The 24,204-nt window shown below is 42.9% G+C and overlaps 1 protein-coding gene across 32 annotated transcripts in view; it reads left to right on the top strand.

The window, feature by feature from the left end:
- Nucleotides 1-24,204, top strand: part of clasp1a (cytoplasmic linker associated protein 1a) — a 991,009-nt gene that overhangs the window by 264,702 nt on the left and 702,103 nt on the right. For 21 of the 32 annotated variants that reach the window (XR_007935484.1, XM_051930265.1, XM_051930261.1 and 18 more), the window contains 4 exons: nucleotides 2,967-3,073; nucleotides 12,518-12,634; nucleotides 17,527-17,674; nucleotides 23,376-23,622. Coding sequence is in view for 31 of the 32 variants with exons in the window: in XM_051930265.1 (XP_051786225.1) it covers nucleotides 2,967-3,073; nucleotides 12,518-12,634; nucleotides 17,527-17,674; nucleotides 23,376-23,622 (619 nt within the window). In the remaining variant the exon portion in view is untranslated. The remainder of the gene's footprint in view (nucleotides 1-2,966; nucleotides 3,074-12,517; nucleotides 12,635-17,526; nucleotides 17,675-23,375; nucleotides 23,623-24,204) is intronic. The other 11 variants (XM_051930271.1, XM_051930280.1, XM_051930277.1 and 8 more) reach the window with 1 other exon arrangement.

The following is a 24,204-nucleotide window of genomic DNA, read 5'->3' as shown; positions in this document are numbered from 1 at the left end:
TATCTATCTATCTATCTATCTATCTATCTATCTATCTATCTATCTATCTATTATATAGTGCCTTTCATCTATCTATCTATCTATCTATCTATCTATCTATCTATCTATCTATCTATCTAATCCTGCCAACTATCCAACTATCTATCTATCTATCTATCTATCTATCTATCTATCTATCTATCTATTATATAGTGCCTTTCATCTATCTATCTATCTATCTATCTATCTATCTATCTATCTATCTATCTATCTATCTATCTATCTATCTATCTATCTATCTATCTATCTATTATATAGTGCCTTTCATCTATCTATCTATCTATCTATCTATCTATCTATCTATCTATCTATCTATCTATCTATCTATTATATAGTGCCTTTCATCTATCTATCTATCTATCTATCTATCTATCTATCTATCTATCTATCTATCTATCTATCTATCTATCTAATCCTGCCAACTATCCAACTATCTATCTATCTATCTATCTATCTATCTATCTATCTATCTATCTATCTATCTATCTATCTATTATATAGTGCCTTTCATCTATCTATCTATCTATCTATCTATCTATCTATCTATCTATCTATCTATCTATCTATCTATCTATCTATCTATCTATCTATCTATCTATCTAATCCTGCCAACTATCTATCTATCTATCTATCTATCTATCTATCTATCTATCTATCTATCTATCTATCTATCTATTATATAGTGCCTTTCATCTATCTATCTATCTATCTATCTATCTATCTATCTATCTATCTATCTATCTATCTATCTATTATATAGTGCCTTTCATCTATCTATCTATCTAACTGTCTGTCTGTCTGTCTATTATGTAGTGCCTTTCATATCTACTCATGTACCTATCTATTGATTAATTGATCATATTATTTGACCTGTGAGTTTGTATCATTGTCATAATATACATTCATCAATCTGTCTGTCTGTCATTCTAACTATTGATCAATTTGATTATTTTCTATAATATCTGTAATCTTGTATATTTTGTTATTTTATATTTCTACTGCTGTACTCATCTAAATGTCCCCTTGGGGTTATTAAAGTTTCTCTAACATCGCCTGCCTATGAGTGAGTGGAGTTGTGTGCCCTGAGATGCACTGATGTCCTGCACAGAGAGAGTTTTCCCTGTTAATTTACAGTATGTGTACATGTATACAGTATGTATACTTTATGTTTATATCTGTATCTACTGTATATGTAATATGCCTGTATACAGTGGTGTGAAAAACTATTTGCCCCCTTCCTGATTTCTTATTCTTTTGCATGTTTGTCACACAAAATGTTTCTGATCATCAAACACATTTAACCATTAGTCAAATATAACACAAGTAAACACAAAATGCAGTTTTTAAATGATGGTTTTTATTATTTAGGGAGAAAAAAAATCCAAACCTACATGGCCCTGTGTGAAAAAGTAATTGCCCCCTTGTTAAAAAATAACCTAACTGTGGTGTATCACACCTGAGTTCAATTTCCGTAGCCACCCCCAGGCCTGATTACTGCCACACCTGTTTCAATCAAGAAATCACTTAAATAGGAGCTGCCTGACACAGAGAAGTAGACCAAAAGCACCTCAAAAGCTAGACATCATGCCAAGATCCAAAGAAATTCAGGAACAAATGAGAACAGAAGTAATTGAGATCTATCAGTCTGGTAAAGGTTATAAAGCCATTTCTAAAGCTTTGGGACTCCAGCGAACCACAGTGAGAGCCATTATCCACAAATGGCAAAAACATGGAACAGTGGTGAACCTTCCCAGGAGTGGCCGGCCAACCAAAATTACCCCAAGAGCGCAGAGACGACTCATCCGAGAGGTCACAAAAGACCCCAGGACAATGTCTAAAGAACTGCAGGCCTCACTTGCCTCAATTAAGGTCAGTGTTCACGACTCCACCATAAGAAAGAGACTGGGCAAAAACGGCCTGCATGGCAGATGTCCAAGACGCAAACCACTGTTAAGCAAAAAGAACATTAGGGCTCGTCTCAATTTTGCTAAGAAACATCTCAATGATTGCCAAGACTTTTGGGAAAATACCTTGTGGACTGATGAGACAAAAGTTGAACTTTTTGGAAGGCAAATGTCCCGTTACATCTGGCGTAAAAGGAACACAGCATTTCAGAAAAAGAACATCATACCAACAGTAAAATATGGTGGTGGTAGTGTGATGGTCTGGGGTTGTTTTGCTGCTTCAGGACCTGGAAGGCTTGCTGTGATAGATGGAACCATGAATTCTACTGTCTACCAAAAAATCCTGAAGGAGAATGTCCGGCCATCTGTTCGTCAACTCAAGCTGAAGCGATCTTGGGTGCTGCAACAGGACAATGACCCAAAACACACCAGCAAATCCACCTCTGAATGGCTGAAGAAAAACAAAATGAAGACTTTGGAGTGGCCTAGTCAAAGTCCTGACCTGAATCCAATTGAGATGCTATGGCATGACCTTAAAACGGCGGTTCATGCTAGAAAACCCTCAAATAAAGCTGAATTACAACAATTTTGCGAAGATGAGTGGGCCAAAATTCCTCCAGAGCGCTGTAAAAGACTCATTGCAAGTTATCGCAAACGCTTGATTGCAGTTATTGCTGCTAAGGGTGGCCCAACCAGTTATTAGGTTCAGGGGGCAATTACTTTTTCACACAGGGCCATGTAGGTTTGGATTTTTTTTTCTCCCTAAATAATAAAAACCACCATTTACAAACTGCATTTTGTGTTTACTTGTGTTATATTTGACTAATGGTTAAATGTGTTTGATGATCAGAAACATTTTGTGTGACAAACATGCAAAAGAATAAGAAATCAGGAAGGGGGCAAATAGTTTTTCACACCACTGTATATTTAGTCCTCCAAATGTTGTAACACATTTTTCACTTGGATTTGTTTGAGTCTATGACTGTATGTTTAATTGGAACAAATCTTCATTCCCAAATGTAGGGGTCACCCAGCAATACCCTTGGGCGGACTCCTTCTCGACATGCCCCCAGTAGGACCAGCCCCTTGACTTCTCCCACCAACTGTTCCCATGGGGGGCTGTCACCAAGGTAAGCGTCTTTGTGTATTGAGTACTTTGATGGCAGTGTTGGTGTCATGTGTGTACCTCATAAAAATGAACTTTTATAAGTCGGCTGCAGAGCATTAAAATGAATGAATTTTGTTCTCATTGAATTGTCAATTGAATCTTTTTTAGAAAAGAAAGGCACCTTTAATGTTTGCATGTCTTACCCTTTGATTGTTTTCTGATCTAATGCTAATACTGTTTAACAGTGTCATTTGTATATCTTTTCACATTGTCAGTCCTTCTGGGAGACACACTAATTGTTTCAGGTAACGACATTTTTTTCTTCTGGAGAGGCTGCACTTCTAGGGATTGTGATGCTTTCAGTGGACGAGTGCCATCGTTGCTGGAGCAGTGCAGACGTCATTGTGTCATTTCATTGCCAGACAGAGTTGCCCCACTATGGACTGGCGGCCTGTCCAAGGTTGCTTCCTGCCACGTGCTGGATATGACCTGGTGAGGGTCCGGTCTGATGAATGTGCAGATGAGCGGTTGTCCATTGTATGGCTTGTCATCATACTGACAATACGAAGAGTTTTCCAAGTTGGTAATAAATACACAGAACGTCTTTTTCATCAGGACGGAGGGCATGGTTTGGAGTTCTTTGGTACTGCCAGTTCATATTGGCCTATTTGGGGACACACAGTCTTGTAGAGGACCCTAAAGTCCCCAGGGTAGCATTTGTACATCTAAACAACTGAGGAACAGCAGACATGTAATGGACAGTTGAAATACTTGGATGGCATTTTGATGTGTGAACATAAATGTGCTGCAATTCCTAGGTGACCAAGTAGTGGGTGGGCAGCAGGACTTTAGGGGTCTCAAAACTCGACTTGATGTTATTTTGGTGGAATGACATGGATTGGACTGCTGGGCTTTGTTGGGCTGAGTGGCCTGCTCTCGAGTTTTCTACTGTTCTAAAGTATTTCTCCAAACTACACATTGAAGACAGCGAGGTCTCTACATGTGCATCTGGACGCTCCTTTATGTTTTATCAAATCTGGAATGTGTAACGTGATTCATCCTAGAGTTTTTTTTTAACGTACTTAATTGAGAATCTAAAACATCATACGGTTATAACTGTAGGGTCCTTTTTGCCGCTCGTGTTTTCTTGCACATTTGAGACGTCTCAGTAGGAGACCATTTTCTTTTATTCCTTTCATTTGAGAGCCAAACCTAACCAGCAAGACTCAATCAGACAAATAAGTTTAACATGAGAAACACGACAGTAAGTGCCAAGATGAATTCAAAGTAAAGAAGTCCGCAATCGACCCCCCACCCCAGTAAGAAACCACAGACAGAGTAGTCATCCCACCAGTGAGCTTCATCCTAAACGGCATATGCCACGCAGAGTGTAATCTGTGTATAATAATACAAAAGAAAATCAGACAAAATAATTTTGCCTCTTAAAACAAAAGGGCGCGTGATGTCTGCTTGCGTTCATCCCGTTTAGTTCAAAGGTTTTGGGGAGAAGTGGCTGCCCTCCTTCTGCCGCTTTAGAAACTCCCACTGGTGTATGCGGTGTGATGCTTCACTGGCAAAATCAAAAAGCGTGAATAAACAAAGGAACGGAATGACTTAACAATGAGAGATGCGAGTTGTACGTACAGCGCAAGGTTCAGTCCAGGGGTCTCCCCCGCCTGTTGTGGAGGGCTGCTGGTTTTCATTCTAACCATGTCCTTCATTAGTGACCAGTTTTTGCTGCTAAGTCACTTTGTTTGCCTTCATTTCAATTGACTTGTTGTTTAAGACTCAGACCCCCTAACTGTTTCTGTTTTCTTAATTCTAATAAGATACGAAATGAGCCAACGCAGCCCCAGCAAACCCGCGTCCATCATACAATACCTGAAAATAAAGAAAGGTGAAGGCCTCAGTAATGTCGATCTGCTCAGGTTGCCAACACATTATATCAGAAAAATCAACAGCTTTGGTCATGTCTGCTCTGGCAGCCATAGAATTAAATGACAGGTTTGATTAACAACAAAAATCAGCTTCTAATTGAGGAATGACACGGATTGGAGTTTGAGGACATCTCTTGGCTCACTCACTTCACATCTCGTTTATTCACATCTGCCATTTGAGGAAACGAGAAACAACGACAAGGCAAGTAAAATGAGGGATAAAGACGTCAGCCGCAGAAAGTGGCCACTGATGAAGACGAGGGGTTTGAATGAAGACCTGCAGACACAGTGGCACTCCAGAAGCGGAGATGGAGAGCCCTGATTTAAAGTCATTTATTAACTTATTAGTTACACTTCACTGTTAGCTACGTTCTGGTTTTGGGGACGAAATTCAATCAAGTGAATTAAATGAAGCAAAAATGTCAAGCTACAATATTTCATAATAATTAGTATCATTGTGGATTTTGAAGAGAAGTAAAGTTCATACAGTTGGTCGTTTTTTGGTGGTGATTTCACCAGGATAAACTATTGAGGTGGTTCAAGAGTTTCTAAAGGACTACTCCACCCAACATTGCTGTATTTTTTCTGGTGTTAATTATTATATGTATTATGTAGCAATGACCAAGAAATACATTTTAATCTCATATTTTCATGGAGATTGGCAATAAAAAAATTTCTGATAGAATGTACGGTACAGTTAGGCTGGACAACATCAAATGATTTCAAAAGCCCCCATCAACAAATCTCACGTTACTCGTGTCGCATAATCCAGTCGTATGTTCACAGCGTGTCTGACTCTTGTATTTTTACTAAAATATTGTTAGCTAAGACACTTCCGGAAAAGAAAAAAAATCAGTGTCGTGAACTAAGACGGAAACCTGCTGAAAGCGTTGAGGCCTTTGAATTGTAGGCCTGCCACCCGCCATTACATTTCTATTCACATCCACATCTTGAGCACCTCGGAGTTATTTAGCGTCAGGCTGTGAGTTGACCTTCTTCTTGTTGAAGTCCAAGTCCGAGGCACCGTCTCTTCCTGGGGGTCTTTGTTAACTTTTAGTCGTTAAGTCGTACTTGGCTCTCGGTCAACTGTGCGCCGTCGCTATCACATGTAATGCAGTGTTACTGGGCCGGACTTGCGACCAATGAATGAAAGGGGGAGGCGGGTCTTCAGTAGGCTATCTACACAGTCTCTTCCCGATTCTGCGTCAGGAAGTCACTGACGTCAAAGCTGTGGTGTTTTTCACCTGATCACTTCAAGACGTGCCCAGAGTCACAATAAACGGTTACTCAGATATTGTGCCAAACGTCAGGAGTTAAAAAGGAGGTGGGCTTCAGACTACGTGTATCAAGCTACATCCACAATTTGGAAGGTAAGATCCGCACGTATTAAAACCTTGGGTCTGCAAGAACTTGCATGGGACAAATATGGGATTACATTTGGCTTCTTTAAAGAAAACAAATTTCAATAATTAGTCCTTAAAGTTTATTGAGGGAGCATACTGAGGTGAACATACATGTAAGCTTAGTACTGCAGCGGCGCTGGACAAGATACGTCAGCCAGGGATGAATCACGAGAAGAAGAAGCTGGGATTACATTACCTAAACCAGAGCGCCTATGACAGGGGTCTTCAATCACAGTCCTGGGGGGCTGCAGTGGCTGCAGGTTTTTGTTCTAACCCGGCTGCTTAATTAGAAAGTAATTCTTTCCAATAATTTAATTTCCTGGCTTGTTGGTGCTTTAACTCTGCTATGTCAGCTCTTTCTCATATCCTCGATTTTCTTCCTCTTTTTAAGGATATCATCCAAATGATTTGAAGGCCAAAACAGACGAGTTATTCTCAGTCCTTCACTTTTTTCTCTTCACTTTCCTTCCAAATATTTAATTAAACTCAATAGTTTGTGATAAATACACACAGGCGTAAGTGGTAACAAGCTAAATGGAGAAATGCTGGTCTTTTTTCTCATTTGCATGTTATTGCTAATTAGGAGCAAATTAAAAACCGAGAGTACAGCTGTTTAAGACTAAAATAAGCAATATGGGTTCAAAATCTTAACGAGCAACACAACTAAAGTGAAGCAGAAGCAATAAGTGCTTCTTATGAAGCAATTGGGTTGGAGCAAAAACGTCCAGGACCGTGATTGAGGACCCCTGACCTATGAGAATGACAGCTCCGCACAGTCGCACACGCTTTTCCAATTAGTGCAGCAAAAGGCAAGCAGTCCTGTTAAGGATAGTGAGCCACCTCAAAGAGTCGAGAATCCATCCATCCATGTTACAATACATAATAACACGAGTCTGCTGGACATCTTACCTTGTTACAAAGTGAGTGTCTCTGAGCCAGCAAAGCGGTGAACACCAATTTGTTTCCTCAGCTGAAGGATTTCCTCTCTGAGAGACATGTAGGTCGACAACTCAGTTATCTGGAGACGACGCATCGTCGTGGTGGTCCTCGAGGATTTTATCATCGTCCTCCTTATCCGGTGTGTCATCCTCCTCTCCCAAACTCCCTGGTTTTGAAAGTGGAACAGAGAAACTGTTCCATTCAAACAATGCAGGAGCCTCGCCCTTCTTCAACCGTCGCCACTCTGTCTCAGAACAGTGGCTCTCGAAAATCCTCTTGTTTAAAATGACGGCTACAGTCTCGATGGACGAACCATAAAGATCTCTCTCTGTGGGTAGCGCCGGTCCATTCAGGTTAGGGAAATGTAGGAAAACTAAGTGCCCTGTTGTACTTACATAAAGGTACACAACCATGTTCAGCTGTAGAGCCATCTGTACACTGAAACCTGAACTTCTCACCACTAAACAAAAATCACAAGTGCAGTTCGGACAACGGGAGTGACGGAGCAACTGAAATTTCACTGGATAAACGTCAGCAGCACTACTGTGATGAGCATACGGCCTACTTGAATACTTGGGCGCCTCGTTCTGTTTTAGTTCTAGAATTGATGTACTTAACAAGACTTCAATAAATATACATGTGTGAGCATACAACTGGATGGCTACACGTGTGGACTATGCGACGTCAGCAATGTGAGATTTTTTCCATTGATGTTTTAATATTGTTTGCTGTTGTCCAATATCTATCTCCAGGGAGTTTGATTATATCAGAAATGTATTTATTTTATCTCAGTTCTGTATGAAAACATGACATTACTACAAAATACAAGGGGTAAGTAACCCCTTATAAAAAAACTTTATTGGATGGAGTGCTCCTTTAATCTACCATCTTGTGCCCCAGGAAATCATGGAATTTTACAATATTTGTTTTTTATAACATAAACCAGTCAAGCCAGGTGGGATTCAATTAGATTAGATTACATTACATTAGGGATTAGATTAGATTTGATTATATTCGATTACATTATATTAGATTCGATTAGATTACATTACGTCACATTATATTACATTCAGTTAGATTTGATTTGATTTGATTCAGTTACATTACATTAGATTTGATTCGATTAGATGTGATTCAATTACATTACATTGAGTTAGATTAGATTAGATTACATTACATTACATCACATTACATTACATTAGATGCGATTCGATTCAATTACATTACATTCGATTACATTTTACATGAGATTACATTACATTGTATTAGATTAGATCAAATCAGATTAGATTACATTACATTAGATTAGGTTACATCACATTACATTACATTCGATTAAATTTGATTTGTTCGATTAGATTAGATTACATTACATTTTACATCCGATCTAGATCAGATCAGATTACATTACATTAGATTACATTACATTCAATTAGATTTGATTCAATTACATTACATTTGATTAGATTAGATTACATTACATTACATTTGCTTAGATTACATCACATTATATTACATTTGATTAGATCAGATTACATTACATTCAATTATATTGTATCAGATCAGGTTACATCACATTATATTACGTTCGATTAGATTTTACATGAGATTACATTACATTATATTAGATTAGATCAGATCAGATTACATTACATTACGTTAGATTAGGTTACATCACATTACATTACATTCGATTAAATTTGATTTGTTCGATTAAATTACATTACATTCGATTACATTTTACATCAGATTACATTACATTATATTAGATTAGATTAGATCAGATTACATTACATTAGATTAGATTACATCACATTATATTACATTTGATTAGATCAGATCAGATTACATTACATTAGGTTACATTACATTCAATTAGATTTGATTCAATTACATTACATTAGATTTGATTAGATTACAATACATCACATTACATTACATTTGCTTAGATTACATCACATTATATTACATTTGATTAGATCAGATTACATTACATTTGATTATATTGGATCAGATCAGGTTACATCACATTACATTACATTCGATTAGATTACATTTGATTAGATCAGATTAGATTACATTACATTACATTAGAATTGATTCCATTAGATTTGATTCCATTAGATGCGATTTGATTAAATTACATTACATTCGATTAGATTACATTATATTACATCACATTACATTGCATTCGCTTAGATTACATCACATTATATTACATTTGATTAGATCAGATTACATTACATTCGATTATATTGGATCAGATCAGGTTACATCACATTATATTACGTTCGATTAGATTTTACATGAGATTACATTACATTATATTAGATTAGATCAGATCAGATTAGATTACATTACGTTAGATTAGGTTACATCACATTACATTCGATTAAATTTGATTTGTTTGATTAGATTACATTACATTCGATTACATTTTACATCAGATTACATTACATTATATTAGATTAAATCAGATTACATTACATTTGATTATATTGGATCAGATCAGGTTACATCACATTACATTACATTCGATTAGATTACATTTGATTAGATCAGATTAGATTACATTACATTAGATTTGATTCCATTACATTACATTAGATTTGATTCCATTAAATGCAATTCGATTCAATTACATTGCATTCAATTACATTTTACATGAGATTACATTATATTAGATTAGATCAAATCAGATTACATTACATTATGTTAGATTAGGTTACATCACATTACATTATATTTGATTAGATTTGATTTATTCGATTAGATTACATCACGTTATATTACATTTGATTAGATCAGATTAGATTACATTACATTAGATCTGATTTATTCGATTAGGTTACATTACATTAGATTAGATTCCATTTTATTGTCATTGTACAGCTACAACAAAATGCAGTGTTGTCTTCTAAGCAGAAAGTGCAGGTAGTAGAGTAGGGTGCTGTAGACAGTGAGGTGCCATATCCCGTATATCTTTATGATATCTGAGTTTACAGGAGTATGCAGATATGCCTACTGATCAGTAAGTACAGGTAGGTGACATGAGTAAATGTAGACGTATGAAATATTTTTAAATCACGTCCACCATACAGTCAACTCGGTGAGTGTCGGCCAACTGTCTGCTTTAATGGAGGATTAAAATTGAGGCGGAATTCTAAACAAACAGCTTTTCATCTTATCTGAGGTCAGTTTCTCATTTTAGAGGATAATAAACTGCCTTGAATTTCTACTGACACGTCACATCAAGCTTTACTCCAAAGTGAAGTGTTTGGGGGGCACTTTGCCCATTGTAGTGTTTGCCAGTTGTCGTCTGCGTTGATCTCACTGCTTGACATTTTTCCAGTGTGTACTCATTCTGTACTTTGTTGACTCGTCTTTAATAACGAAAGTAATTTTTTTGATTTAGTTTTGTTCTAATACTTTAACTGCTCTCCACTGTAGTGTTTGCTTCTCAGGATTCTGCTCATCGTCACCAGTTGGCTGTCACTGTTGAGTGACGCACAGTAGCTTTGCCGTGGAAGGCCTGATGACCGTCGTCCCATAGTTTCCCTGCTTTGTTTCCATTTGGAGACATTGGTGAAGGAGCCTCGAGGGTCTGCTCCTGTTCGCATCGATCCTTTAGGCTGATCTCGTCCCTCAAGTGGCCTTTGCACATCGCCGCTCTGCACTCGCATGATGTGCCATTCCTAAGTTAAGGAGCTTTGAATTTCGTTGCCCAAATCTCGGTGTCACTAGAAGTGCCTTGTCCTGCAGTAGTTAATGGCTCCTGTTTGCCTGTGCGTTGTGCCGCGTGAACTGCATTTGCATTCGGCTTACAAAGTATTTTGTTTGTTGTGTTAACTGCTTTGTTTGTTTGTGGTTTACTTTATTTGATGTTTTATGTAACAACACGGTGGCACGGGGGCTACGTCAAGCACTTGGGCTTGATTCTGTGTTGAATTTCCATGTTCTCTCCCTCAGCCCATTTTCTAAGCCCACTGCAGTCTATTCCTGCAAGCACAGAATGGTCTTTAATGCCTGAAATTTGAAGCACAGTCGTCTTATACAGCGCCAGTCTCGTTTGCCATCCCTATGGACCCCCTGTTCTGCACCACCTCCACAGGTCTCCGGGGCTCCTTGGTATGCTGCCACCCACTCTTGTGTCTTGTTGGTGTCGATTCCGAAGTCCCCCACCAGCCCCACTGGGCTCCGACTCGTTCCCACGATCGATACAGCAGTGGTGGTCTGAGATCGTCTGTAGGTGGTGAGATCCTGCAGGACAGTAGACATGCAAACAGCACTCGGATCAGGCAGGGCTTAAAGCTGGCATGGTGGATCTTTGAAGCTGTAGTGCTTGTGCCAGCGTGCCACCCACTGAATCAAAAGAGAATACAGAATCCACTCCTCCCATTTGGCACTAAGGCCATGTGACTACACATTTTCGGTCTGCTGTCTCTGCAAGGTGCTATAAACAGTGAGTCGTGGTGATGGAGGAACAGAACGCGTCCTTTTGCTTAACCGTAAAGCTGAGATGCGACCCGAGGTGATGCTGTGCGCCATCTCCCTGCGCCTTTCGGACTCTGTTCTCTCCGATTCGCAGGTTAGTGCCCGCCGGTTTGAGCCGCTTTCAGGGCCTGTCCTTAGAGGTCAAACCAAGTTTACTGCTCTCGTTTCAGGATGTGTTTAGTAAACCCGCAGTGAAATATTTAACTACCTGAAATATAATTAAAATGATTTCTATATACAGTACAGCTCTTTGAGTGGGCAGGCGACTCCCTAAACACTCGCATGTCTGCTGTTTTAGTCATGTTTGTTGTTGCTGTGCTCCTCATAAAATGTCTGAAGGAATGTAAGAAGACTGTAGAGACAGACCCTCCAGAAAGGCCGAGACCACTCGGGCTGAACAAAGGGGATTCAAAATAAGAGTGTCAGAGAGAGACCCCCACATGGGCACAGCCAAGGAGACGTTCATGAAGGGTGTTTGTGTGATTTGTGTGCCGACGGCGTGCGCTTGTCTTGTTTATGAGTTGCTTCTTAACAAGCGCATGCCCCTAATGAGCCGCTCCGACTATAGTTTCTTTTTCTCTTTCTCTCCCCCTTTTCCTCTTTTTCTCTCTCCACCTTTTTCCGTGTCGCCCTCTCCCTTCTTCTTCTTCTTCTTGTTCTTCTTCTTCCTCCCCGTCTGCTCTGTGGCTGCAGTCGCTTTTGGGGTTGGAGTGCTGATGGGCTGTCAAAGCACCCGCCCCCCCCTCCTCAGACTCACTCCATCCCCGCCCCGCCCTGCCACAAGGCCTTGAGGCGCTCTTACTCTCCCAGGTAACACGGGACCACCGAGCTGCAACTGGGGTGTCACAGTATCGCCAGTCAACGTGCCAGTCTCTCCGCTTCTTAGCCAGCCAGTGGGCAGAGTTTAAAGTGCAGTCAGTACCCATCTGGAACCCTGGGTGGCGCTGGGGGGGTTGGGGAGGGTGTGATGGTGCCCCTCAGTGTCTGTGGCGTCCAGTCTGTACTATTAGACCTACACAAGTGGCGTGCCTCTGTCTGTGTACACACCGCGCAATTTATAGTGCCCCCCATTTGTGCCACTGCAATACACTGTAAGAAACTTCTTAAGAAATAGAAAGAAACTGGCTGAGCTACGTGACTAAGGCGGGTTGAAATGTAAGACCTCAGCGTTAATGTCCTATTGAAATGTCCGGTCGGGGACAGACGTTTGGAGAAGTCAGCTGCTGCTGCGTTTTTAGATCTTCTTGTCAGACGTTTATGTAGAATGACAAGCACGTCAGAAGTTTCAAAGGCTGAAATACCCGCCATTGCCCGGCAGGAAAATAAAGTGTTATTTTTTTTTTTTTAATTGTTTGAAAAAAGGCGGCACGGTGGTGCAGTGGTTCGCTTCCCGGGTCCTCTCTGCGTGGAGTTTGCATGTTCTCCCCGTGTCTGCGTGGGTTTCCTCTCACAGTCCAAAGACATGCAGGTTAGGTGCACTGACGATTCTAAATTGTCCCTAGTGTGTGGTGGGTGGGTGTGTGTGTGCGCCCTGCGGTGGGTTGGCACCCTGCCCGGGATTGGTTCCTGCCTTGTGCCCCGTGTTGGCTGGGATTGGCTCCAGCAGACCCCCCTGACCCTGTAGTTAGGATATAGCATGATGGATAGAGAGATAGATAGATAGATAGATACTTTATTAATCCCAATGGGAAATTCATGGACGGAGTGGTGGCTCTGAGGCTAGGGATATGCCCTGGCAATCAGAAGGTTGCCGGTTCGAATCCCGTAAATGCCAAAAGGTACTCTGCTCTGTTGGGCCCTTCAGCAAGGCCCTTAACCTGCAATTGCTGAGCGCTTTGAGTAATGAGAAAAGCGCTATATAAATGCAAAGAATTATTATTATTATTATTATTATGGATGGATAATTTACTATGGGTGGCACAGTGGGTAGCGCTGCTGCCTTGCAGTTATGAGACCCGGGTTCACTTCCTGGGTCTTCCCTCCCCGTGTCTGCGTGGGTTTCCTCTCACAGTCCAAAGACATGCAGGTTAGGTGCGCTGACGATTCTAAATTGTCCCTAGTGTGTGGTGGGTGGGTGTGTGTGTGCCCTGCGGTGGGTTGGCACCCTGCCCGGGATTGGTTCCTGCCTTGTGCCCCGTGTTGGCTGGAATTGGCTCCAGCAGACCCCCTGACCCTGTAGTTAGGATATAGCATGATGGATGGACGGAGTGGTGGCTCTGAGGCTAGGGATATGCCCTGGCAATCGGAAGGTTGCCGGTTCGAATCCCGTAAATGCCAAAAGGTACTCTGCTCTGTTGGGCCCTTCAGCAAGGCCCTTAACCTGCAATTGCTGAGTGCTTTGAGTAATGAGAAAAGCGCTATATAAATGTAAAGAATTATTATTATTATGGATGGATAATTTACTATGGGTGGCACAGTGGGCAGCGCTGCTGCCTCGCAGTTATGAGACCCGGGTTCGCTTCCTGGGTCTTCCCTCCCCATGTCTGCGTGGGTTTCCTCTCACAGTCCAAAGACATGCAGGTTAGGTGCGCTGACGATTCTAAATTGTCCCTAGTGTGTTTGGTGTGTGTGTCCTGCAGTGGGTTGGCACACTGCCCGGGATTGGTTCCTGCCTTGTGCCCTGTGTTGGCTGGGATTGGCTCCAGCAGACCACCATGACCCTTTAGTTAGGATATAGCAGGATGGATGGATGTTTGAAAAAAATATAATTAAAAACAAAAAGACAGCTTTAAAAATAAAAATAAATGAACAAACAATGAAGACTCACTAATGTGGCTTGTCTTGCGGTCTTTATGGCAAGCCAAATTAACATTCAGAGAAATCTCAAAATGAATTTTAAGATATCTGGAAATGCATTACACAAATCGTAAATTGAATTACAGGCAGATATCTAAAAATGCATCTGTTTTAACCCTTTGCAGTCGTATTTAATTTTCAACGTCACGCTATATTAGTCGTAATTAATTATTGAAAAAACGCCAATAATTACAGCAGTTATTTTTTTCAAGCACGTAGGAATAACACAGGCCACTTTTCTCGACCAGGCGACTGTGCAAATCGGTCAGAAACTTGCAGGGCCACCAGCGGTGGCCTGACGACCTATAGCGCACTTTTTACTAAGGCCAGTTTTCTGGCCTAACGACCGCAAAGGGTTAAGATATCTAAAAATCATTTTCTGATATCTCAAATAGATTTCCAGATATCTTGTAATGATGTGCTGTACATTATGAGATATCTCGAAATCACTTCCTATAAAATTTCCTGTTCTTTTAATGGGACTTCCGGTCTGTTTTAAAATGCGCAGGAAGTTATGTTGGGATATCTGAAAATGAGGGGGAAGTTATTTTAGGATTTCGTGAAATATAATTAAGATATCTTAAAAAGCATTGAAGATAACTTCAAATTCACTGTTGTTTGAGATATCTAAAATACATTTTTTAGATATGTAAAATTCATTTCATGATATCTTAACATGGGTCTCTGCTCCATTTCAGATATCTTGCAATATATTTCTAGATATCTCAAGTTGTATTTCAAGATATCTAAAAGACATTTTCTTGTATCTACAATACAGTTGAAGATATTTGAAATATATTTCCAGATATCTCAAAACCACTTCCCGCTCAATTAAAGGTATCTCAAATACATCTTAAGATATCTTATAATAAACAGGACGTCCCATTGAAAGAATAGGCATTTTTGGGGGAAATGATTTTGAGATACCTTAACATGCATGACAGATCAATTTAAGATATTTTAAAAGTCATTTGCAGTGCAGGCGCGGTTATTGCTGCTTTGTAGTAAGGAGATTGTGGGTTCGCTTCCCGTGTCCTCCCTGTGTGGAGGACGCTTTGAGTAGTTAGAAAAGCGCTATATACATGTAAAGAATTATTAGAAATATATTTGAAAGTGTATTTGAGATGTCTTGTCTTTGAGATTGACAGGTGGGCTGACCACGCTTACCACCACAATCCATATCAGTGAAGAAGGAGCTGAGCCAGAAGGTGATGCTCTTGTTTTACCAGTCGGTTGACGTCCCTACCTCACCTGTGGTTCTGAACTTTGGGTGATGACGGAAAGAATGAGATTGCAGGTCCGAGGGAGTTTACTCCGTAGGGTGGAAAGCAGAGACATCTGGGAGAGACTCAGAATAGCAGAATAGAGGCACTAATTGATTTGGTTGCCCCCCCCTCGGCCATCTTCCCTGCGGAGGAGGAGACCCCAGGAAAGACCCAGGGCTGTCTGGAAGGATTGAATCCCCCCCCAAATGGCCTGGGAATACCTTGGGATCCCACAGCACGAGTTGGCAACTGCGACTGGGGTATGGGACGTCTGGGTCTCACCGTTAGGACTGTTGCTCAGCCCCCCCGCTGCCCAGTCCTGGGTAATCGATGGAAAATGAATGAAAGAAGAGCGGCCAACCAAATGGCAAAACTCCAAGGTGGGAATAGAGCAACGTCAGCATCGGCAGAACTCCAAGGGGGAACACAGACGTCAGCACGAGTTGGCGACTGGGGTTTGGGACGTCTGGGTCTCACCGTTAGGACTGTTGCCACCCCCCGCGTCCCGGATAAGCGTTGGAAAATGAATGAATGAGTGAACTTGGGGGCGCTTCATAAAGGAGGTCCGTTTGTTAGAAAATGGCCGCCTGACGCTCATTTGAGCCTTGCGTCGGCACCCGTTTCAGTCCAGTCGCCTTTGCTGCCCAGGTGAAGTTTGTGCGTTTTCCTCTCACGTAATCCCTGAGCATAGCGAGCAGACGGCGCCAGTCAGCCATCGCGACCGACGTCCAATTCTCGTAGGGCGAGTGGATCTTCTTCAACGTTTTATTAGAGCCGTCTGAGGTCCGGGCAGTCGATTTAAGAGAGAGGAGTGAATATTGTGACACCCCTTTATGGTTCAGCCCTCTAGTCTTCCTTCATGCTGTGTCCTCTGCTCTGCCTTCATCTGCATGAGTTTTGCTTTGATTTCTTTTCCAGTGGCTTTCGTTCCCAGTTTTGTATTTCACTTTTGATTTTGGCCTTGACTCTTTCTCTCACCTGCCACTAACGCTCCTCTCATTTTGTATTTGTTCAAACGGGGATGTTCCCAGTAGCAGATCACTCTCTACATCCAGAGTCGTATTTATGTAATGGACGGTGCTGAGGATCAAATCATTTGGGCAGACGGTAAAAATAAGGAATTTCAACTGGGTGGGCAAACCAAAAATATAATGAAAATCCAACCTTTTTTCAGTAATTTGGATTTGATAGAAAAAGACGTGCGGCGGACGGGCGGCGGTTTGTACGCCGCTCAGTCGAAGCTCACGGTGGCCACCTTTGGTAAAATCTGAAGAAGGCCCACCGTCAGTTTGGAGCCAACGACCATCGCCTTTCTGCACCTAAATTTGCCCTCAAGCTGAAAGGAGCTCGTCCAGTCGCTTCATTCTGAGCTTTTAATCATGCGGATGTCGGCACAGCTTCTGTGTCAGCCGCTTGCCGTGACCCGAGATGTTTACTCGAACCACTCAAGTGGAAGTTTACCACCAACCGCTTTTGGAAAAGTCGCAATGTTTCTGGGTTTCGGCGTAGCAAATGTGCTTGGGAACAACCTAATTCATGGCACCACAAAGGCAAAATAAAAGAGCATGTGTGACATTTCACCGGTGTGCCGGGAAGTAACTCGATGTGTAATTTTCTCTCTTTTTTCTTTGTTTGTCTAAGCATGCTTGACTATGACACGGAGAACATGAACTCGGACGAGATCTACAGCTCCCTGCGCGGCGTCACAGAAGCCATCCAGAGTTTCAGCTACCGCAGCCAGGAGGATCTCAACGAGCCGATCCGCCGGGACGGCAAGAAAGACGACGGCGTAAGTGGGCCGAGCACCAGAGTTCACATTTACAAGCATCTCAGTTAGCGGCAGTGGTCTGCGTAAAGCAAAGCACACACGTAATGGGATCGACGTTAATGATGTGATGAGCGAAAAATGTAAAGTCACCCAAAAGTGTTTGTGTTTTTGATAGAAATTCTCAAGATGCCATTACATTGATTTCAGAATATCGCCAAGGCGTTACTAGTGTGTGCGGTATAATGGCCGTTACTGCTTGGTATGACTGATTTTTTTATTTATTATTTGTGCCAGCTGTGCCCAGCAGGCAATAAAATCAGTTAAAAATGTTTGCCATCTCTTGCCCACGGTGTTCACGTTTATTCCCAGGTGCTCCTTGTCCTGTAAAGTGAAGTGGCTCCCCACTCACTGAGGCGCTTTGAGTGGTGGAAAACGTGCTATATAAGGATATATGTAAAGAATTATCATTATTATTATTATCATTATTATTATTATCATTATTATTATTACCATTATTATCATTATTATCATTATTATTATTATCATTATCATCATTATCATTATTTTTATCATTATTATCATTATTGTTATTATTATCATTATTATTATTATTATCATTATTATCATTATTATTATTATTATCATCATTATTAGTATTATTATTATCATTATTATCATTATTATTATCATTATTACCATTATCATTATTATTATTATTATCATCATCATTATTATTATTATTATCATTATTATTATTATCTATATATATAATTCACTAAGCCGCCACCAGCGCAAGCAAGACACCCATGGAAGCACGCAGGACGGAGCCACGCCCACCACCTCTAAGACCATTGGATACGACGACAACTCACAAAGCAACGACCACCAACTCAGACGCAGCAACTCACAGAGCAGGGCGTCATTCGCGTTCGTCTGTGCTACCCTCCACATGCACCTCTGAAGAAGCCTGTTTGTCGCGGATGTGAATCGATGTATGCAGCGTGTAGAACAGTTTGCGAGGGGTATCCCATGGTCTTACAGTTGGTGGGTGGGTCTCTGTTAGTTGCTCTTGCAAGCAGGCACATGACCAGGCGGTGTGTATGCTTCGAGAGCGAGGGTGGACGCGACAGCACCATCTACGAAGAATCATATTTGTCGCGGGTGTGAATCGCTGTATGCAGCGTGTAAAACGCTGTATTGTATGTTGCCCTCTCCAGAATTTCATCTTTTCATTCACCTACAGTCGTATCCTCAAAACCAACCCCATTTGGACAACTGTGTCTTTCAGGGTTAGGGTTAGTGTTCACCCATCGATACATAATTATGTGGCGTATGCTACGCCGTGGGTTGGCTAGTCATTATTATTATCATTATTATCATTATCATCATTATTATTATTATCATTATTATTATTATAATTATTATCATTATAATTATTATTGTTATTATCATTATTATTATCATTATCATTATTATTATTATTATCATTATTATTATTATTATTATAGAGAAAAGCCAAGCAAAATGACCCCTTTTATTGGCTAACTAAAAAGATTGCAATATGCAAGCTTTCGAGGCAACTCAGGCCCCTTCTTCAGGCATAAGATGCCATCATAATTATTATTAGTAACTCTTTGAGGGCTGGATATCTTTTTCAAAAAAAATACAGTGTTCTGTAAAGCACAAAAAGCAATCGTTTCACACAAGAAGCAACATGAAACGTCTGCTGCTGCGTGCTGTGACTGCCACTTTGCCAGGAATGTGTGCCAGGCTGGCAGAGGCAATCGCAGTCACAGTGCATCACAATCTGGTTGTACGTCTTGCCGGCCCTCCCAGGTTGACGTCGCCGTTGGTGCCTCAGCTACACGAACCTGTCCATCGCCACGATCAGCTCATGCTGCCACCTCACCTTCATTTCTGATCTCTTAGAGTCGGACAAGTCAGAGTCCAATTCAGCGAGAATATGCAAAACATCGCCCATTGAGTATTTTGCTTTATGCGTCCGCTTTGATATCTTGCCAGATGCCATTGTCCTCGCTACTCACACGAGCGCAGGGAATCTCGGTCAAACCAACACAACTAACTCTCCGTCTAGCAAAGCATAACGGTGGGTTTTGTGACTACCAAAATCAAAATCTCCTCTTGACATCCGCCCCGAGTTAAGAGTTAAGCCTGCATTTTTTTCGGGACGGCTTTCCCCGCCTCCTGTCCCCTTTTATACTTGCCAGCTCTCCCAGCATGCCTCCCATGCCATTACTCCTACTTGTGGGTCTCACACTCACTCTTCCTCTTTTGTTGCGTCACCAAAGCCGAGCTGACCAATCAGATTGCTCAGAGGCACTGGACACGCAGACTTTAGTGTTTAGTTTTATAGTAGATGTGGCTGCCAAGCCCCATTTTCAGCAGCCATTCCTGCAGTGTCCTAATGGTGGGAAATTAAGCCTGGACATGGGGAACCACCCTGCTCTTAATGAAAAATGACCACAGAGTCACATGACCTCGGTTTTATGTCTCATTTTTACAGCACAGTGTGCCCATCACTACACTGGGGCATTCGGATCCACACACAGACCACAGGGTAAGTGCCCCCAGCTGGCCTCACCAACACCCACCTCTTCCCAAGCTTCTCCTAGATGGTCTGCCTGCGGGTACTCACAAACTAATAATAGTAATACAGTAGAGTCTCGCTTATCTGACTTTCACTTATCCGACATTCTGTATTATCCGACGTCCCACCGCAAAAAAACCCCAAAAAAACGCAACTTCAACTTGTGAGTGTAATCTATTTTTTGTTGCTAAGTTCATTTTTTCTGTTGTTTTGTTGTAAAACATGATTATTAGGTTTGTAATGTGTACAATTATAACATAGTTTGACATTTAATAGGCTTTTACTTAACACCTCCCATTATCCGACATTTTCGCTTATCCGACGTTCTGCCAGCCCGTTTATGTCAGATAAGCAAGACTCTATTGTAATTCTTTACATTTATATAGCGCCTTTCTCACTACTCAAAGCACTTCAGTGAGTGGCGCTAATGTGTGGCATCCACCTGAATGATGGGACGGCAGCCATCTTTGCACAAGTACACTCACCACACATGAGCTGTCAGCTGGTGAAGTGATGAGAGATAGAGAGTGTCAGTTAGAGACAGGGGGTGATTAGGGGGCCGGAATGACTAGCCTGGACATCAGTATACCCCCTACTCTTTATGATGGATGCCCAGTGGTCTTTTATGACCACAGAGAGTCAGGACTTCAGTGTTACTTTTCATCCGAAGGATGTCACTTGTCACTGCACTGGGTCATTGGCATCCACGCATTCAGACCACAGGGTAAGCGCCCCCTGCTGGCCTCACCAACACGTCTTCCAGCTTTTCCTAATTGGTCTCCCATCCAAGTACTGGCCGGGCCCAAACAGGGTGAGCTTCAGGTGGGTGACTTCTTCTGAAGTGCTGGTGGTGCGGCTGCGGATTATTAAAGACAGGACTATTCCCACTTTAGGGGAATACGCTCGATGGTGAGGTTCAGACACACACAGATAGCAAGGAAAGGCCCTGAGGGTACACACTGGGCAAGAGATGTCAGGTGTTTTTAAATGTGTTACCTGTTGTCACAAAAATCAGAGACGAGAGACATCAAAAAGGTTTGGGGCAGCCACCCGTATAATATTCCCGGGCTGCAAATGGGGAAATGGATAGCACTGATGTGCTCAGATCAGAGTCCAAGATCAAACTGCCGAGTTAGCTTGAACATGGCAGCTTTAAAGGCCAGAAAGGGAAATGAAGTCATCAGAGCCGGAATCGGAAGGGTCCTCTTCCACAGGCTTGGACCTGGACGTGACGTCATGAAAAGGGCCGGGACCAGAAGGCTCTCCTTCCACAGGGTCTCTACTGGAAGTGACATCATCTAAGGGGCCAAGCAGAATCTCCCGTGAACGGTCAGCGCACTCTGCCACCCCCTGGTCTGGCGTGGAATTACTCTCATTTAGGCCCTTTAGCTGCCTCCCATGCATGCGTGTGTGACACCGTCCTCAGCAGGTCACATGGTTAGTGTCCATAAGGTGTCCCCCCACAGTCCAAACACATTCAGGTTAGGTGAACTGTGTGTGTGTGTGTTCACCCAGTGATAGACTGGCATCCTGCCCAGGTGTGGCTCCTGCCTTGCACCCGATCCTTACTGGGATTGGCTCCAGCTGCCCCTCCGCCCTGACCTGGTCAGACAGGTTAGAAGGCTGCTAGATGGACAGTGATGATCATTTCTTTCTGGGAGTGAGTGAATAAAAACCAAAAAAGAGAAGAAATTAAAAAAAAATAAATAAACCACTGGCCCACATGAATATTTGTGTTTATTGGCATTCGTTTCTATAATGTGGGGGGGGGGGGCATAATTTTCCAAACAGGATTCTCTTGGGGTGGCACGGTGGCGCAGTGGGTAGTGCAGCTGCCTCGCAGTTAGGAGACCTGGGTTCGCTTCCCGGGTCCTCCCTGCGTGGAGTTTGCATGTTCTCCCCGTGTCTGCGTGGGTTTCCTCCCACAGTCCAAAGACATGCAGGTTAGGTGGATTGGCGATTCTAAATTGGCCCTGGTGTGTGCTTGGTGTGTGGGTGTCTTTGTGTGTGTCCTGCGGTGGGTTGGCACCCTGCCTGGGTTTGGTTCCTGCCTTGTGCCCTGTGTTGGCTGGGATTGGCTCCAGCAGACCCCCGTGACCCTGTAGTTAGGATGTAGCGGGTTGGAAAATGGATGGATGGATGGATTCTCTTGCTTCGGTCAGTCAGTGATGGTGCAGGACTGTGAATTTGCCTCCACGTAGAATTGTAACAATGGGGCCATAAAGTCATTTGTTTCAATGGCCTGAAAGGTCGCGGCCTGATTTATTGACCAATTCACCGAGGTCCACAATGTCAGGAGGCGCTTGATCAAAGCTTCTCAGCCTGGCCTTTCATCTTGCTAATCAGCAATTGAGATTGGGGTCTGAGGTGCAGCTCTTGTTCAGACACGGGCCTCACAGGAAATGGAGGCTTTACATGAAACGATTCCTGTAATTGGGTGGCACGGCGGCACAGTGGCAGCGCCGCTGCCTCACAGTAAGGACCAGGGTTCACGTCCCGGGTACTCACGTGTGGAGTTTGCATGTTCTCCCCGTGTCAGGTGCTCAGGTCTCCCCCCACAGTCCAAAGACCCGCTGGTTACGTGGATTGGTGTTAACTGAATTGGCCAAATCTCATAGTAAGGTTCCTTCCAGGTTCCTCCCTGCGTGGACTTTGCATGTTCTCCCCATGTTTCCTCCCACAGTCCAAAGACATGCAGGTTAGGTGCATTGGCGATTCTAAATTGTCCTTGGTGTGTGTGTGTGTGCCCTGAGGTGGGCTGGCGCCCTGCCCGGGGTTTGTTTCCTGCCTTGCAGCCTGTGTTGGCTGGGATTGGCTCCAGCAGACCCCCGTGACCCTATAGTTAGGATATAGTTGGTTGGATAATGGATGGATGGATGGATGGATGAATTGGCCAACGTCTGTGTGTGTGTGTGTGTGTGCCCTGTGACGGACTGGCCCCCTGTCCAGGGTTTGTTCCTTCCTTGTGCGCTATGCCTGCTGGGATAGGCTCCAGCACCCCTCCCCATGACCCTGTTCAGGACCAAGGTGCAAACTCCATGGAACTGCGGGGACAATGGAGTGACACACACATCGTTAATCATGGGCCATTTTCGCTTTTTTATCTTCTTGCAGGTGGGCAGGGAAGGCATAATCGCTTCTCCTATGGCAGACATTCGCGTCGGCCTGGACACAGTGGAAGGTGGTAGGACGGCCCTGGACAACAAGACGTCTCTTCTGAACACTCCAGCGCCGCGCGCCTTCTCCGGACCCCGACCTCGGGAGTACAACCCTTACAACTACACCGACACAATCAACGCCTATGACAAGACTGCCCTGAAGGAGGCCGTGTTTGACGATGATGTGGAGCAGTTTCGTGACGGTAGGTGGCGGACCCCCCCATCTGTCCCGTTCTATTTTTCTTTTGTCTTCTCCTCCACTCTTTTGCACAATTAAGGAATGAGATTTGCGGTGGGCTGGCGCCCTGCCCGGGATTTGTTCCTGCCTTGTGCCCTGCGGTGGGCTGGCGCCCTGCCCTGAGTTTGTTTCCTGCCTTGCGCCCTGTGTTGGCTGGGATTGGCTCCAGCAGACCCCCGTGACCCTGTGTTAGGATATAGCGGGTTGGATGATGGATGGATGGATCTGTTTACACTAGAAATGTCAAAAGTAAGGCTGCACGACCCCCTTAAGAGCAGGTCCACAAATGGAGACAAACGTAATGGTTAACCCTGAGGTTGTGGGTTCAAATCCCACCCCTGACGCTGGGTGACCCTGAGCAAGTCACATGACCTGCCTGTGCTCCAGATGGAAAACCAAAACAGAAATGGAAGCAGTTGTGTCGTAAGTGGCCTCGGATAAAAGTGACTGGCTGTGAATGACTTGAAATTTCTAGGTGGTCCGCCCTCCGATTTTTATACTTACAGTTTGTGGCTTTCTTAGAGCGCGACTAACAAGACATAAACTG

The sequence above is a fragment of the Erpetoichthys calabaricus genome, chromosome 8 (genome assembly GCF_900747795.2).
Source record: "Erpetoichthys calabaricus chromosome 8, fErpCal1.3, whole genome shotgun sequence".
Classification (NCBI taxonomy): Eukaryota; Metazoa; Chordata; class Cladistia; order Polypteriformes; family Polypteridae; genus Erpetoichthys; species Erpetoichthys calabaricus.
The sequence above is the reverse complement of the archived record's forward strand: the minus strand, read 5'-3'. Positions and strand labels throughout refer to the sequence as shown.